The sequence below is a fragment of the Oncorhynchus keta genome, unplaced genomic scaffold (assembly GCF_023373465.1).
Source record: "Oncorhynchus keta strain PuntledgeMale-10-30-2019 unplaced genomic scaffold, Oket_V2 Un_contig_3378_pilon_pilon, whole genome shotgun sequence".
In the NCBI taxonomy this organism is placed as follows: Eukaryota; Metazoa; Chordata; class Actinopteri; order Salmoniformes; family Salmonidae; genus Oncorhynchus; species Oncorhynchus keta.
In genome coordinates, this window is record NW_026287223.1 from 413,322 (window position 1) to 427,893 (window position 14,572).

Consider the following 14,572-nt stretch of genomic DNA (forward strand, 5'->3'; position numbering starts at 1 on the left):
TGGCCCTAGATCAGTTTTTTATTGACTTAAACAATGTAAGCCTGTGCAACATTAACCCATTAAAACCAGTTCTGTAGCAATGAGGTTTGTGCAGTTCTGACATGGACCGATACTGGTTTTATTCACCACATACTGGCAGTTTGTCCATTCAGACACATGAAATGGGAACAGTTTGTCCATTCAGACACATGAAATGGGAACAGTTTGTCCATTCAGACACATGAAATGGGAACAGTTTGTCCATTCAGACACATGAAATGGTCCATTCAGAACAGTTTGTCCATTCAGACACATGAAATGGGAACAGTTTGTCCATTCAGACATGAAATGGGAACAGTTTGTCCATTCAGACACATGAAATGGGAACAGTTTGTCCATTCAGACACATGAAATGGGAACAGTTTGTCCATTCAGACACATGAAATGGGAACAGTTTGTCCATTCAGACACATGAAATGGGAACAGTTTGTCCATTCAGACACATGAAATGGGAACAGTTTGTCCATTCAGACACATGAAATGGGAACAGTTTGTCCATTCAGACACATGAAATGGGAACAGTTTGTCCATTCAGACACATGAAATGGGAACAGTTTGTCCATTCAGACACATGAAATGGGAACAGTTTGTCCATTCAGACACATGAAATGGGAACAGTTTGTCCATTCAGACACATGAAATGGGAACAGTTTGTCCATTCAGACACATGAAATGGGAACAGTTTGTCCATTTCAGAACAGTTTGTCCATTCAGACACATGAAATGGGAACAGTTTGTCCATTCAGACATGAAATGGGAACAGTTTGTCCATTCAGACATGAAATGGGAACAGTTTGTCCATTCAGACATGAAATGGGAACAGTTTGTCCATTCAGACACATGAAATGGGAACAGTTTGTCCATTCAGACACATGAAATGGGAACAGTTTGTCCATTCAGACACATGAAATGGGAACAGTTTGTCCATTCAGACACATGAAATGGGAACAGTTTGTCCATTCAGACACATGAAATGGGAACAGTTTGTCCATTCAGACATGAAATGGGAACATGAAATGGGAAATGGGAACAGTTTGTCCATTCAGACACATGAAATGGGAACAGTTTGTCCATTCAGACACATGAAATGGGAACAGTTTGTCCATTCAGACATGAAATGGGAACAGTTTGTCCATTCAGACACATGAAATGGGAACAGTTTGTACATTCAGACACATGAAATGGGAACAGTTTGTACATTCAGACACATGAAATGGGAACAGTTTGTCCATTCAGACACATGAAATGGGAACAGTTTGTCCATTCAGACACATGAAATGGGAACAGTTTGGAACAGTTTGTCCATTCAGAAATGGGAACAGTTTGTCCATTCAGACATGAAATGGGAACAGTTTGTCCATTCAGACATGAAATGGGAACAGTTTGTCCATTCAGACACATGAAATGGGAACAGTTTGTCCATTCAGACACATGAAATGGGAACAGTTTGTCCATTCAGACACATGAAATGGGAACAGTTTGTCCATTCAGACATGAAATGGGAACAGTTTGTCCATTCAGACATGAAATGGGAACAGTTTGTCCATTCAGACATGAAATGGGAACAGTTTGTCCATTCAGACACATGAAATGGGAACAGTTTGTCCATTCAGACACATGAAATGGGAACAGTTTGTCCATTCAGACATGAAATGGGAACAGTTTGTCCATTCAGACATGAAATGGGAACAGTTTGTCCATTCAGACATGAAATGGGAACAGTTTGTCCATTCAGACATGAAATGGGAACAGTTTGTCCATTCAGACATGAAATGGGAACAGTTTGTCCATTCAGACACATGAAATGGGAACAGTTTGTCCATTCAGACATGAAATGGGAACAGTTTGTCCATTCAGACACATGAAATGGGAACAGTTTGTCCATTCAGACATGAAATGGGAACAGTTTGTCCATTCAGACACATGAAATGGGAACAGTTTGTCCATTCAGACATGAAATGGGAACAGTTTGTCCATTCAGACACATGAAATGGGAACAGTTTGTCCATTCAGACACATGAAATGGGAACAGTTTGTCCATTCAGACATGAAATGGGAACAGTTTGTCCATTCAGACATGAAATGGGAACAGTTTGTCCATTCAGACACATGAAATGGGAACAGTTTGTCCATTCAGACACATGAAATGGGAACAGTTTGTCCATTCAGACACATGAAATGGGAACAGTTTGTCCATTCAGACACATGAAATGGGAACAGTTTGTCCATTCAGACACATGAAATGGGAACAGTTTGTCCATTCAGACACATGAAATGGGAACAGTTTGTCCATTCAGACACATGAAATGGGAACAGTTTGTCCATTCAGACATGAAATGGGAACAGTTTGTCCATTCAGACACATGAAATGGGAACAGTTTGTACATTCAGACACATGAAATGGGAACAGTTTGTCCATTCAGACATGAAATGGGAACAGTTTGTCCATTCAGACATGAAATGGGAACAGTTTGTCCATTCAGACACATGAAATGGGAACAGTTTGTCCATTCAGACATGAAATGGGAACAGTTTGTCCATTCAGACATGAAATGGGAACAGTTTGTCCATTCAGACACATGAAATGGGAACAGTTTGTCCATTCAGACACATGAAATGGGAACAGTTTGTCCATTCAGACACATGAAATGGGAACAGTTTGTCCATTCAGACATGAAATGGGAACAGTTTGTCCATTCAGACACATGAAATGGGAACAGTTTGTCCATTGAAATGAAATGGGAACAGTTTGTCCATTCAGACACATGAAATGAAATGGGAACAGTTTGTCAGACACCAGTTTGTCCATTCAGACACATGAAATGGGAACAGTTTGTCCATTCAGACACATGAAATGGGAACAGTTTGTCCATTCAGACACATGAAATGGGAACAGTTTGTCCATTCAGACACATGAAATGGGAACAGTTTGTCCATTCAGACACATGAAATGGGAACAGTTTGTCCATTCAGACACATGAAATGGGAACAGTTTGTCCATTCAGACACATGAAATGGGAACAGTTTGTCCATTCAGACACATGAAATGGGAACAGTTTGTCCATTCAGACACATGAAATGGGAACAGTTTGTCCATTCTGACACATGAAATGGGAACAGTTTGTCCATTCAGACACATGAAATGGGAACAGTTTGTCCATTCAGACACATGAAATGGGAACAGTTGGCCAGACACATGAAACCCGGCGCCCAGGGCAGCAAATGGGCAGCCAGCAAATGTTGTCATAAAATAAACACAACCGACCACAAGACTTTATCGAGACTCATAGAAATGTTTGGCAATTCGACTAGAAATGTTTTACTAGAAATGTTGGGTTTTTTATAGAAATGTTTGGAGATCGACTAGAAATGCCTCGGCGATCGACTAGAAATGCCTCGGAGGTCGACTAGAAATGCCTCGGAGGTCGACTAGAAATGCCTCGGCGGTCGACTAGAAATGCCTCGGCGGTCGACTAGAAATGCCTCGGAGATCGACTAGAAATGCCTCGGAGATCGACTAGAAATGCCATTCGGCGGTCGACTAGAAATGCCTCGGCGGTCGACTAGAAATGCCATTCGGCGGTCGACTAGAAATGCCATTCGGCGGTCGACTAGAAATGCCATTCGGCGGTCGACTAGAAATGCCATTCGGCGGTCGACTAGAAATGACTCGGCGGTCGACTAGAAATGCCATTCGGCGGTCGACTAGAAATGCGGTCGACTAGAAATGCCATTCGGCGGTCGACTAGAAAGGCCATTCGGCGGTCGACTAGAAATGCCATTCGGCGGTCGACTAGAAATGCCATTCGGCGGTCGACCGGTTGGTGACCACTAAGTTAGAAGTAAATGCTTCGATAACAAAAACAAACTACAAAAATGAATTGAAGCGGTCATCAAAGGTGTGTGTGTGTGTGTGTGTGTGTGTGGCTTTTTGTTCCAGCCCAACACTAACCCACACTAAAGCCTCTCCTAACAACATGTTGTGTCTCTCCTCTCTGACAGATGTCCTGACACCAACAAACCACTGGGTCTGATGCTGCTGAATGGCCTCACCAAGCTCATCAACGAGTACAAGGAGGTAAAGCCAGCAATCAATTTTCATCTTGTTTCATCAACGACACATCGTAGCTATTCTCCTTTTCGATGGTTGATGCTTTGCGTGCTCCTGGTATAGAGCATGATGGGATATGTTGTTGTTGTTGTCTGGTTTGATTTGGCAGGATCCTAAGTTGCTGTGTATGGCCTACTCTGCTGTGGGGAAACTGTCCAGGTATTTACAGTAAAAATCTTGTCTATTTTTAAAATGCGCTATGCCGAAATCGCTCCTCCGTTTCCTGTTTGCTAAAATTCTAACGGTTTGCCTAATCTCGGTTCCTGTGACAAAACAAACCAAGTGTAGTGTAGAGAATCTCGAGTGTTGTAGTGTAGAGAATCTCGAGTGTTGTAGTGTAGAGAATCTCGAGTGTTGTAGTGTAGAGAATCTCGAGTGTTGTAGTGTAGAGAATCTCGAGTGTTGTAGTGTAGAGAATCTCGAGTGTTGTAGTGTAGAGAATCTCGAGTGTTGTAGTGTAGAGAATCTCGAGTGTTGTAGTGTAGAGAATCTCGAGTGTTGTAGTGTGGAGAATCTCGAGTGTTGTAGTGTGGAGAATCTCGAGTGTTGTAGTGTAGAGAATCTAGTGTTGAGTGTTGTAGTGTAGAGAATCTCGAGTGTTGTAGTGTAGAGAATCTCGAGTGTTGTAGTGTAGAGAATCTCGAGTGTTGTAGTGTAGAGAATCTCGAGTGTTGTAGTGTAGAGAATCTCGAGTGTTGTAGTGTAGAGAATCTCGAGTGTTGTAGTGTAGAGAATCTCGAGTGTTGTAGTGTAGAGAATCTCGAGTGTTGTAGTGTAGAGAATCTCGAGTGTTGTAGTGTAGAGAATCTCGAGTGTTGTAGTGTAGAGAATCTCGAGTGTTGTAGTGTAGAGAATCTCGAGTGTTGTAGTGTAGAGAATCTCGAGTGTTGTAGTGTAGAGAATCTCGAGTGTTGTAGTTGTAGTGTTGTAGTGTGGAGAATCTCGAGTGTTGTAGTGTAGAGAATCTAGAGTGTTGTAGTGTAGAGAATCTCGAGTGTTGTAGTGTAGAGAATCTCGAGTGTTGTTGTGGAGTGTTGTAGTGTAGAGAATCTCGAGTGTTGTAGTGTGGAGAATCTCGAGTGTTGTAGTGTGGAGAATCTCGAGTGTTGTAGTGTGGAGAATCTCGAGTGTTGTAGTGTGGAGAATCTCGAGTGTTGTAGTGTGGAGAATCTCGAGTGTTGTAGTGTGGAGAACCTCGAGTGTTGTAGTGTGGAGAACCTCGAGTGTTGTAGTGTGGAGAATCTCGAGTGTTGTAGTGTAGAGAATCTCGAGTGTTGTAGTGTGGAGAATCTCGAGTGTTGTAGTGTGGAGAATCTCGAGTGTTGTAGTGTGGAGAATCTCGAGTGTTGTAGTGTGGAGAATCTCGAGTGTTGTAGTGTGGAGAATCTCGAGTGTTGTAGTGTAGAGAATCTCGAGTGTTGTAGTGTAGAGAATCTAGAGTGTTGTAGTGTAGAGAATCTAGAGTGTTGTAGTGAACTGTTGTACCATCTAAAACGTTGTGAAATATCTTCTCCATAAACCCCCAAAAATATTGTATTTTCAGCTGTTGTGAAGCTGGTGTACAAAACCGAAAGCAAAATAAAAAACTAAACTTAAGAACGAGAAGCATAGAAATAGTGCACATAGAATAGATCTACCGCTTGTTCTCATGGCTTTCAATGAGAACCACATTATCTGTAACACACGTTTCTATGTGAATTTGGTCAGATTACCCCCAAAAAAAAAAGCTACACATTGGAGCTTTAACAACCAATAGTCTGTGTCTTGATGATGATGATGATGATGTGATAGTGAGGGGATGTTTCCTCTCTTCTCAGCCGGATGCCCCAACTCTTCACCAAAGATATCGCTCTGGTCCAGCAGTTCTTTGAGGCCATGTGCAAGGTAGGTGTTCCTGCATCAAGACAATGCTATTTGAATACACTATTTACCTACATTATATATATTAAACACAAAGGCCTCCAAAACATAATTCAAGGTTTATGGCAGCGACCTTTTCATATATTCTAACCGTGTGTGTGTGTGTGTGTGTGTGTGCAGGAGGAGCCTGATGTCCGTCTAGCCATCCAGGAGGCTCTGTCTATGATGGTGGGAGCCTACGCTAACCTACAGGGGGCGCTACTGAACCTGATGGAAGCCCTGGTGGCAGCTTACATGGGCAAGGTAACACTAGATAGGAGAAATCATATGACACGTTAACCTTCAGGAAGCTGTACTCAACCGGATGGAAGCTCTGGTTTCTCCTCTGACACGTTAACCTACAGGAAGCTGTACTCAACCGGAAGGAAGCTCTAGTTTCTCCTATGACACGTTAACCTACAGGAAGCTGTACTCAACCGGAAGGAAGCTCTAGTTTCTCCTATGACACGTTAACCTACAGGAAGCAGTACTCACCCAGATGGAAGCTCTGGTTTCTCCTCTGACACGTTAACCTACAGGAAGCTGTACTCAACCGGAAGGAAGCTCTAGTTTCTCCTATGACACGTTAACCTACAGGAAGCTGTACTCAACCGGAAGGAAGCTCTGGTTTCTCCTCTGACACGTTAACCTACAGGAAGCTGTACTCAACCGGATGGAAGCTCTGGTTTCTCCTATGACACGTTAACGTCTTGCGTCGAGCCATCCCGGCTCCGGGATCGTGACTACAGCCTCAAGCCCATTACCATAACGCAACGTTAACTATTCATTAAAATCGCAAATGAAATCAATATGCTAGCTCTCAAGCTTAGCCTTTTGTTAACAACACTGTCATCTCAGATTTTCAAAAATATGCTTCTCAACCATAGCAAAACAAGCATTTGTGTAACAGTATTGATAGCTATTGATAGCTAGCGTAGCATTTAGCGTTAGCATTCAGCAGGCAACATTTTCACAAAAACCAGAAAAGCATTCAAATAAAATCATTTACCTTTGAAGAACTCACAATGTTTTCAATGAGGAGACTCTGTTAGATAGCAAATGTTCAGTTTTTCCTGAAAGATTATTTGTTTAGGACAAATCGCTCCGTTTTCTGCGTCACGTTTAGCTACGAAAAAAAACTGTATCCAGGATTGTGTAAATCTATCCGCAAGCTCATTAGCATAACGCAATGTTAACTATTCATGGTAATCGCAAATGAAATGAAATAAATCTATAGAATCAATCCTCAAGGTGTTTTTAACATATCTATCGATGATAAATCCTTCGTGGCAGTTGACTTTCTCTTCTGAAGAAATGGAATGCGCATGGACCTACAGATTACGCAATAATTTAGACACAGGACACCGGGCGGACACCTGGTAAATGTAGTCTCTTATGGTCAATCTTCCAATGATATGCCTACAAATACGTCACAATGCTGCAGACACCTTGGAGAAAGACAGAAAGGGCAGAAAGGGCATTCACAGCCATATAAGGAGACATTGGAACACAGCGCCTTCAGAATCTGGGGCATTTCCTGTATGAAATTTCATCTTGGTTTCGCCTGTAGCATTAGTTCTGTGGCAGACAGACAATATCTTTGCAGTTTTGGAAACGTCAGTGTTTTCTTTCCAAAGCTGTCAATTATATGCATAGTCAAGCATCTTTTCGTGACAAAATATCTTGTTTAAAACGGGAACGTTTTTTTATCCAAAAATTAAAAGAGCGCCCCCTATCTCGAAGTTAACCTACAGGAAGCCGTACTCAACCGGATGGAAGCTCTGGTTTCTCCTCTGACGGGGGTAGGCAACTAGATTCAGCCGCGAGACGATTCTTGTCGGAGAGGATGATCAGGGGGCAGGAACTTAATTGCAGTAATTTGTAAAAGGCAAATTGAACACAACTAAGACCAAAAAATAATTTTATTTGAAAATAACAATTTCATACCTTGATTACATTGAGACACCATAGCTCTTTTTTTCTTTATAGATGGGAAGACTTGAACAGTTTTCCTAAACTAAACCCTGCTGCCAATTCTTCATGTCTTGTTTTTCCCTGGTTCTTGTTCCTTTGGGGGGGCTCCAACATAAACCACCACGGTCCACCTGTTTCTGACCCCTGTCCTATGATCTCTCTATGATTTTGTATATGAAATATTACTAGTTCTACTAGCTAGGATGTAGAAGAAACATGTGATTTAATTCGCCAGGAATATATGGCGCGTGTTTTATATTGTGTCGTCATTGTAGGGAATACTGTTGTCAGAATGTCACTGTTGTCCAAGTGTTCCAGAATGTCACTGTTGTCCAAGTGTTCCAGAATGTCACTGTTGTCCAAGTGTTCCAGAATGTCACTGTTGTCCAAGTGTTCCAGAATGTCACTGTTGTCCAAGTGTTCCAGAATGTCACTGTTGTCCAAGTGTTCCAGAATGTCACTGTTGTCCAAGTGTTCCAGAATGTCACTGTTGTCCAAGTGTTCCAGAATGTCACTGTTGTCCAAGTGTTCCAGAATGTCACTGTTGTCCAAGTGTTCCAGAATGTCACTGTTGTCCAAGTGTTCCAGAATGTCACTGTTGTCCAACTGTTCCAGAATGTCACTGTTGTCCAAGTGTTGCTGAAGAATCTAGATTATTTAAGTTGGAGTATTGCTTTCTGATTGGTCAGTCAAAGTTCTGAATATTGTGTTCTTCTGTGTTACGATTGGTCAGCCTGAGGTGCAGGTGCGTCAGGTGGCAATGAAGTACGCCAGCACGGTATTCGCTCCTGATCACGTGCCCTCCAGATACTTGCTCCTATTGGCAGCTGGGGACCCGTAAGTCTCAACACTAGACACGCACACACTGAGAAAAAACATATAGGAAGTCTGTTATTATAGGAGAGGCCCAGTGTCCTGACCTCAGTGTCTATATGGTGTGTTATTATAGGAGAGGCCCAGTGTCCTGACCTCAGTGTCTATATGGTGTGTTATTATAGGAGAGGCCCAGTGTCCTGACCTCAGTGTCTATATGGTGTGTTATTACAGGAGAGGCCCAGTGTCCTGACCTCAGTGTCTATATGGTGTGTTATTACAGGAGAGAAGAGGTATGCAGCGAGGCCCAGCGTGTCCTGAGGGCTCTGCCTGCTAAGAACTCTGAGAAAGAGGGCTGTAAACCCATGCCCTCATTCCCTGACATGGTGGCCTATATACAGGAGAAGGTGAGAGCGTAAGGGCCCCCCCCTTGCCCCAGATCGAGCCCCTGTCATTAGATCATTTACTCTCTAGGTAATGTAGAGGTACAGGTGTGTCAGCATTAGGTCTTCACAGCTCCGTTGATCTGGTCTGTTCTTTAGGCTGCTCAGAGGATGAAGACGCCGGCTAAGTACACCGTGGGGACGTACACGCTCCCCTTCAACCCTTCTGCGTTTGGAGAGGTAAGACAAACCAATTCAACTACATAACCCTGACCTTAACCCTGACCTTAACCCTGACCCTAACCCTGACCCTGACCCTAACCCTTCTGCGTTTGGCGAGGTAAGACAAACCAATTCAACTAATTAAACCTAACCCTGACCCCTGACCCAAACCCTGACCCTAACCCTTCTGCGTTTGGAGAGGTAAGACAAACCAATTCAACTACCTAACCCTGACCTTAACCCTGACCCAAACCCTGACCCTAACCCTTCTGCGTTTGGCGAGGTAAGACAAACCAATTCAACTACATAACCCTAACCCTGACCCTAACCCTTCTGCGTTTGGCGAGGTAAGACAAACCAATTCAACTACATAACCCTAACCCTGACCCTAACCCTTCTGCGTTTGGCGAGGTAAGACAAACCAATTCAACTACATAACCCTGACCCTAACCCTAACCCTTCTGCGTTTGGCGAGGTAAGACAAACCAATTCAACTACATAGTTCTATGAACGTCCAAATCAAATGTATTTATAAAGCCCTTCGTACATCAGCTGATATCTCAAAGTGCTGTACAGAAACTCAGCCTAAAACCCCAAACAGCAAGCAATGCAGTGGTAGAAGCACGGTGGCTAGGAAAAACTCCCTAGAAAGGCCAGAACCTAGGAAGAAACCTAGAGAGAAACCAGGCTATGTGGGGTGGCCAGTCCTCTTCTGGCTGTACTGGGTAGAGAGGAACCAGGCTGTGTCCATGCTGTTTATGGCCAAACCACAAAACGATTGAAGTGCGAAGTTTTAAAGAATGAAACGAAACACGGGGGGGGGCTCCAGATATTTACCTTTCCGCACTTCCTGTTAATAGACACGACTTCCTTTTCTTACCCCCCGGGTTCCTGTCTCCAGATCGTGCTGTACCTGCGGATGTGTCTGGCCCACAGTGCCGGGGCCACGCCCGTCTCCAAGAGCCTGGCGGACATGCAGGACGACGCGCCTGCCATCGGACGCTACACGCTCGCCCTGCTCTCCAACGAACCCCTGACCTCCCCGTCCTCCACTGGAACCAAGGGGGCAGAGGTCAACCCTGTGCAGGTCTACATGGAGCTACTGCAGCAGCTGCTGTCTGCTGTAGGAGGTGAGTGTGTGATGCCTTTTTCTTTGTCTCCTCATCTTGTCTCCTCGTCTCCAAATACTCCACGTGTTTTACAGGCCTGGGATCCAAAATGGTATGCTCCGTTTCGCCCTTGTTGATATTGGATTCCAGGCTAGTAAATGCATTATTCATACCTGTAAAAGATACCATGGTATGCTAATTGACGCTACTTACGGAACATATTCAATGGAATGCTAATGCTACGCTAATTGACGCTATGTACTATATACTACTCAGATATAGTACCTTGATATGCTACATGCTAGGCCAATGCTAAGAAATGCTAGTCGACGCTAACGCTAGTCAATGCTACTACTGTACAATATACGTCGGTATGCTGCATGCTATGCTAATACTCCACGTGTTTACAGGCCTGGGATCCAAAATGGTATGCTCCGTTTCACCTTTATTGATATTGTGAAGTGAGCATATCTGTTTGGGATTACAGGCTAGTAAAATACATCAAAATGTATAGCCACATTGTATGTTTTTTACATTTTGATAGGAGTCCCTGTGATGTACTGTCTTCTGGAGGTGGTGTCTGTCTGTCCTGACAACCTGGCCCCCATGTTTATCCACAAGATCGACTGGATCAAGGTAAAAATCATGCTGCACTAGTCAATGCTACTGCTGTAAAAAATATACATTGGTATGCTACGCTAACGCTAACCGATGCTACTACTGTAAAATATACATTGGTATGCTACGCTAACGCTAACCGATGCTACATCTGTAAAGGATACGTCGGTATGCTTCATGCTACGCTAACACTAACCGATGCTACATCTGTAAAAGATACTTCGGTATGCTATGCTAACGCTAACCGATGCTACATCTGTAAAAGATACGTCGGTATGCTACGCTAACGCTAACCGATGCTACATCTGTAAAGGATACGTCGGTATGCTTCATGCTACGCTAACACTACATATCCCCTTCCGCAGAGTCTAATGAACACCAACAAGGAGGACCTAAGGGAGCTAGCAGCTCAGCTCTACGCTGTGGTGGTGTCCACCATGTCAGGAAACGAGCTGAAGACTGCCGTTCAGACGCTCATCAAGATCACTAAAGATACACACGTATGTAGCCCCTCCCTCCTGTAGATACACGAATGCAGCTCCTCCCCTTCCTGTAGGTAGCCCCTCCCCCTCCTGTAGATACCCACGTAGGTAGCCCCTCCCCCTCCTGTAGGTACCCACGTAGGTAGCTCCTCCCCCTCCTGTAGGTACCCACGTAGGTAGCCCCTCCCTCCTGTAGATACACACGTAGGTAGCCCCTCCCCCTCCTGTAGATACACACGTAGGTAGCCCCTCCCCCTCCTGTAGATACCCACGTAGGTAGCTCCTCCCCCTCCTGTAGATACACACGTAGGTAGCCCCTCCCTCCTGTAGATACACACGTAGGTAGCCCCTCCCTCCTGTAGATACACACGTAGGTAGCCCTCCCTCCTGTAGTACCCATGTAGGTAGCTCCTCCCCTCCTGTAGGTACACACGTAGGTAGCCCCTCCCTCCTGTAGATACACACGTAGGTAGCCCCTCCCTCCTGTAGATACACACGTAGGTAGCCCCTCCCTCCTGTAGATACACACGTAGGTAGCCCCTCCCCCTCCATGTAGGTAGCCCCTCCCCTCGTGTAGGTACCACGTAGGTAGCCCCTCCCTCCTGTAGATGCACACGTAGGTAGACCCCCCCTCCTGTAGATACACACGTAGGTAGCCCCTCCCCTAGTGTAGATACGTAGGTAGCCCCTCCCCCTCCTGTAGATGCACACGTAGGTAGCCCCTCCCCCTCCATGTAGGTAGCCCCTCCCCCTCCATGTAGGTAGCCCCTCCCCTCCCACGTAGGTAGCTCCTCCCCTCGTGTAGGTTACCCACGTAGGTAGCCCCCCCCCTCGTGTAGATACACACATATAGCCCCTCCCCTTGCTAGATACACAAGGTAGGCCCAGTGAAATGTTTTCATATATTTGCTGTACAAAATCCTGGTCTCAAAATGTGTTTTTATACGGTAATTTTGAATATAATGTACTGAAGCAAAAGTTGTCCCAGTTTCACTGAGCTGAAAGTAAAACCTGTATTCCCTGTTGGAAACTGCAGAGCCCCGAGACCCAGCACGGAGCCATCATGGCGCTGGGCTACATGGTGGCCAGGTACATGAGCAAGAGGAAGTCCTTCGCTAACGGAGACTCCGCCCTCAACCGGGAACAGAGGATGAACGACACGCCCAAGGAGGACGAGGAGCTGGTCGCTATAGCAACCAAAGCCATCGGTAGGTGACGGTCACCATTTTTATTTTTCAGATAATATTTACATTTTTTATTTATTTTATTTTATGCTAATTATTTTTGACCAGTTTTATGCTAATTCACATTGATCATTTTTAAATACATTTGTGGAAAGAACACAGTTTCAGGAAGAAAGGTGGAAGAAGAAAGGTGTAGTAGTCTGTAGTCTGCATTAAAAGAGAACCTTTCGATCCACTGTTGTTTCCAGGTTGGTTCATCAAATCAAATGTAGTTATTTATTTATAAAGCCCTTCGTACATCAGCTGATATCTCAAAGTGCTGTACAGAAACCCAGCCTAAAACCCCAAACAGCAAGCAATGCAGGTGTAGAAGCACGGTGGCTAGGAAAAACTCCCTAGAAAGGCCAAAACCTAGGAAGAAACCTAGAGAGGAACCAGGCTATGTGGGGTGGCCAGTCCTCTTCTGGCTGTGCCAGGTGGAGATTTTAACAGAACATGGCCAAGATGTTCAGATGTTCATAAATGACCAGCATGGTCGAATAATAGTAAGGCAGAACAGTTGAAACTGGAGCAGCAGCACGGCCAGGTGGACTGGGGACAGCAAGGAGTCATCATGTCAGGTAGTCCTGAGGCATGGTCCTAGGGCTCAGGTCCTCCGAGAGAGAGAAAGAGCGAAGGAGAGAATTAGAGAACGCACACTTAGATTCACACAGGACACCGAATAGGACAGGAGAAGTACTCCAGATATAACAAACTGACCCTAGCCCCCGACACATAAACTACTGCAGCATAAATACTGGAGGCTGAGACAGGAGGGGTCAGGAGACACTGTGGCCCCATCCGAGGACACCCCCGGACAGGGCCAACAGGTTCATGTCGTGTGTGTGTGTGTTCCTAGGCTCTTTCCTAGACAGTGGTTCCCCTCTGCTGGCTGTCGCTGCCTGTACGGCCCTCGGGGAGATCGGGAGGAACGGGCCTCTGCTCATCCCTTCAGAAGGAGAGGGATTCACCAAACTAGCCGTGGTGGAGAAGATGCTGGCTCGCATCCCCTCTGGGAAAGAGACCCTCAAGGTAACCATGGATACGTGTGGTCTCTGTCTGTTCAGATGGAGAGGAGCCATCCAGACTGTTAGGTAGACAGGTGTAGTTAATAGTTAGATGTGGTCCCTGTCTGTCCAGATGAAGGAGAGCAGCCATCCAGACTGTTAGGTAGACAGGTGTAGTTAATAGTTAGATGTGGTCCCTGTCTGTCCAGATGAAGGAGAGGCAGCCATCCAGACTGTTAGGTAGACAGGTGTAGTTAATAGTTAGATGTGGTCTCTGTCTGTTCAGATGGAGAGAGCCATCCAGACTGTTAGGTAGACAGGTGTAGTTAATAGTTAGATGTGGTCTCTGTCTGTCCAGATCAGCCATCCAGACTGTTAGGTAGACAGGTGTAGTTAATAGTTAGATGTGGTCCCTGTCTGTCCAGATGAAGGAGGAGCCATCCAGACTGTTAGGTAGACAGGTGTAGTTAATAGTTAGATGTGGTCTCTGTCTGTCCAGATGAAGGAGAGGAGCCATCCAGACTGTTAGGTAGACAGGTGTAGTTAATCCAGAGTTAGACAGGTGTAGTTAATAGTTAGGATGTGCTCTGTCTGTTCAGATGAAGGAGAGAGCCATCCAGACTGTTAGGTAGACAGGTGTAGTTAATAGTTAGATGTGGTCTCTGTCTGTCCAGATGGAGAGGAGCCATCCA

General features: G+C 45.0%; 1 protein-coding gene across 50 annotated transcripts in view; it reads left to right on the forward strand.

The window, feature by feature from the left end:
• Nucleotides 1-14,572, forward strand: part of ecpas (Ecm29 proteasome adaptor and scaffold) — a 90,894-nt gene that overhangs the window by 16,584 nt on the left and 59,738 nt on the right. For all 50 annotated transcript variants that reach the window (XM_052508199.1, XM_052508202.1, XM_052508214.1 and 47 more), the window contains exons 11-22: nucleotides 4,042-4,117; nucleotides 4,260-4,309; nucleotides 5,968-6,034; nucleotides 6,191-6,313; nucleotides 8,757-8,860; nucleotides 9,120-9,243; nucleotides 9,379-9,459; nucleotides 10,343-10,571; nucleotides 11,095-11,186; nucleotides 11,534-11,668; nucleotides 12,687-12,858; nucleotides 13,733-13,905. In XM_052508199.1, coding sequence (XP_052364159.1) covers nucleotides 4,042-4,117; nucleotides 4,260-4,309; nucleotides 5,968-6,034; nucleotides 6,191-6,313; nucleotides 8,757-8,860; nucleotides 9,120-9,243; nucleotides 9,379-9,459; nucleotides 10,343-10,571; nucleotides 11,095-11,186; nucleotides 11,534-11,668; nucleotides 12,687-12,858; nucleotides 13,733-13,905 — 1,426 coding nt within the window. The remainder of the gene's footprint in view (nucleotides 1-4,041; nucleotides 4,118-4,259; nucleotides 4,310-5,967; nucleotides 6,035-6,190; nucleotides 6,314-8,756; nucleotides 8,861-9,119; nucleotides 9,244-9,378; nucleotides 9,460-10,342; nucleotides 10,572-11,094; nucleotides 11,187-11,533; nucleotides 11,669-12,686; nucleotides 12,859-13,732; nucleotides 13,906-14,572) is intronic.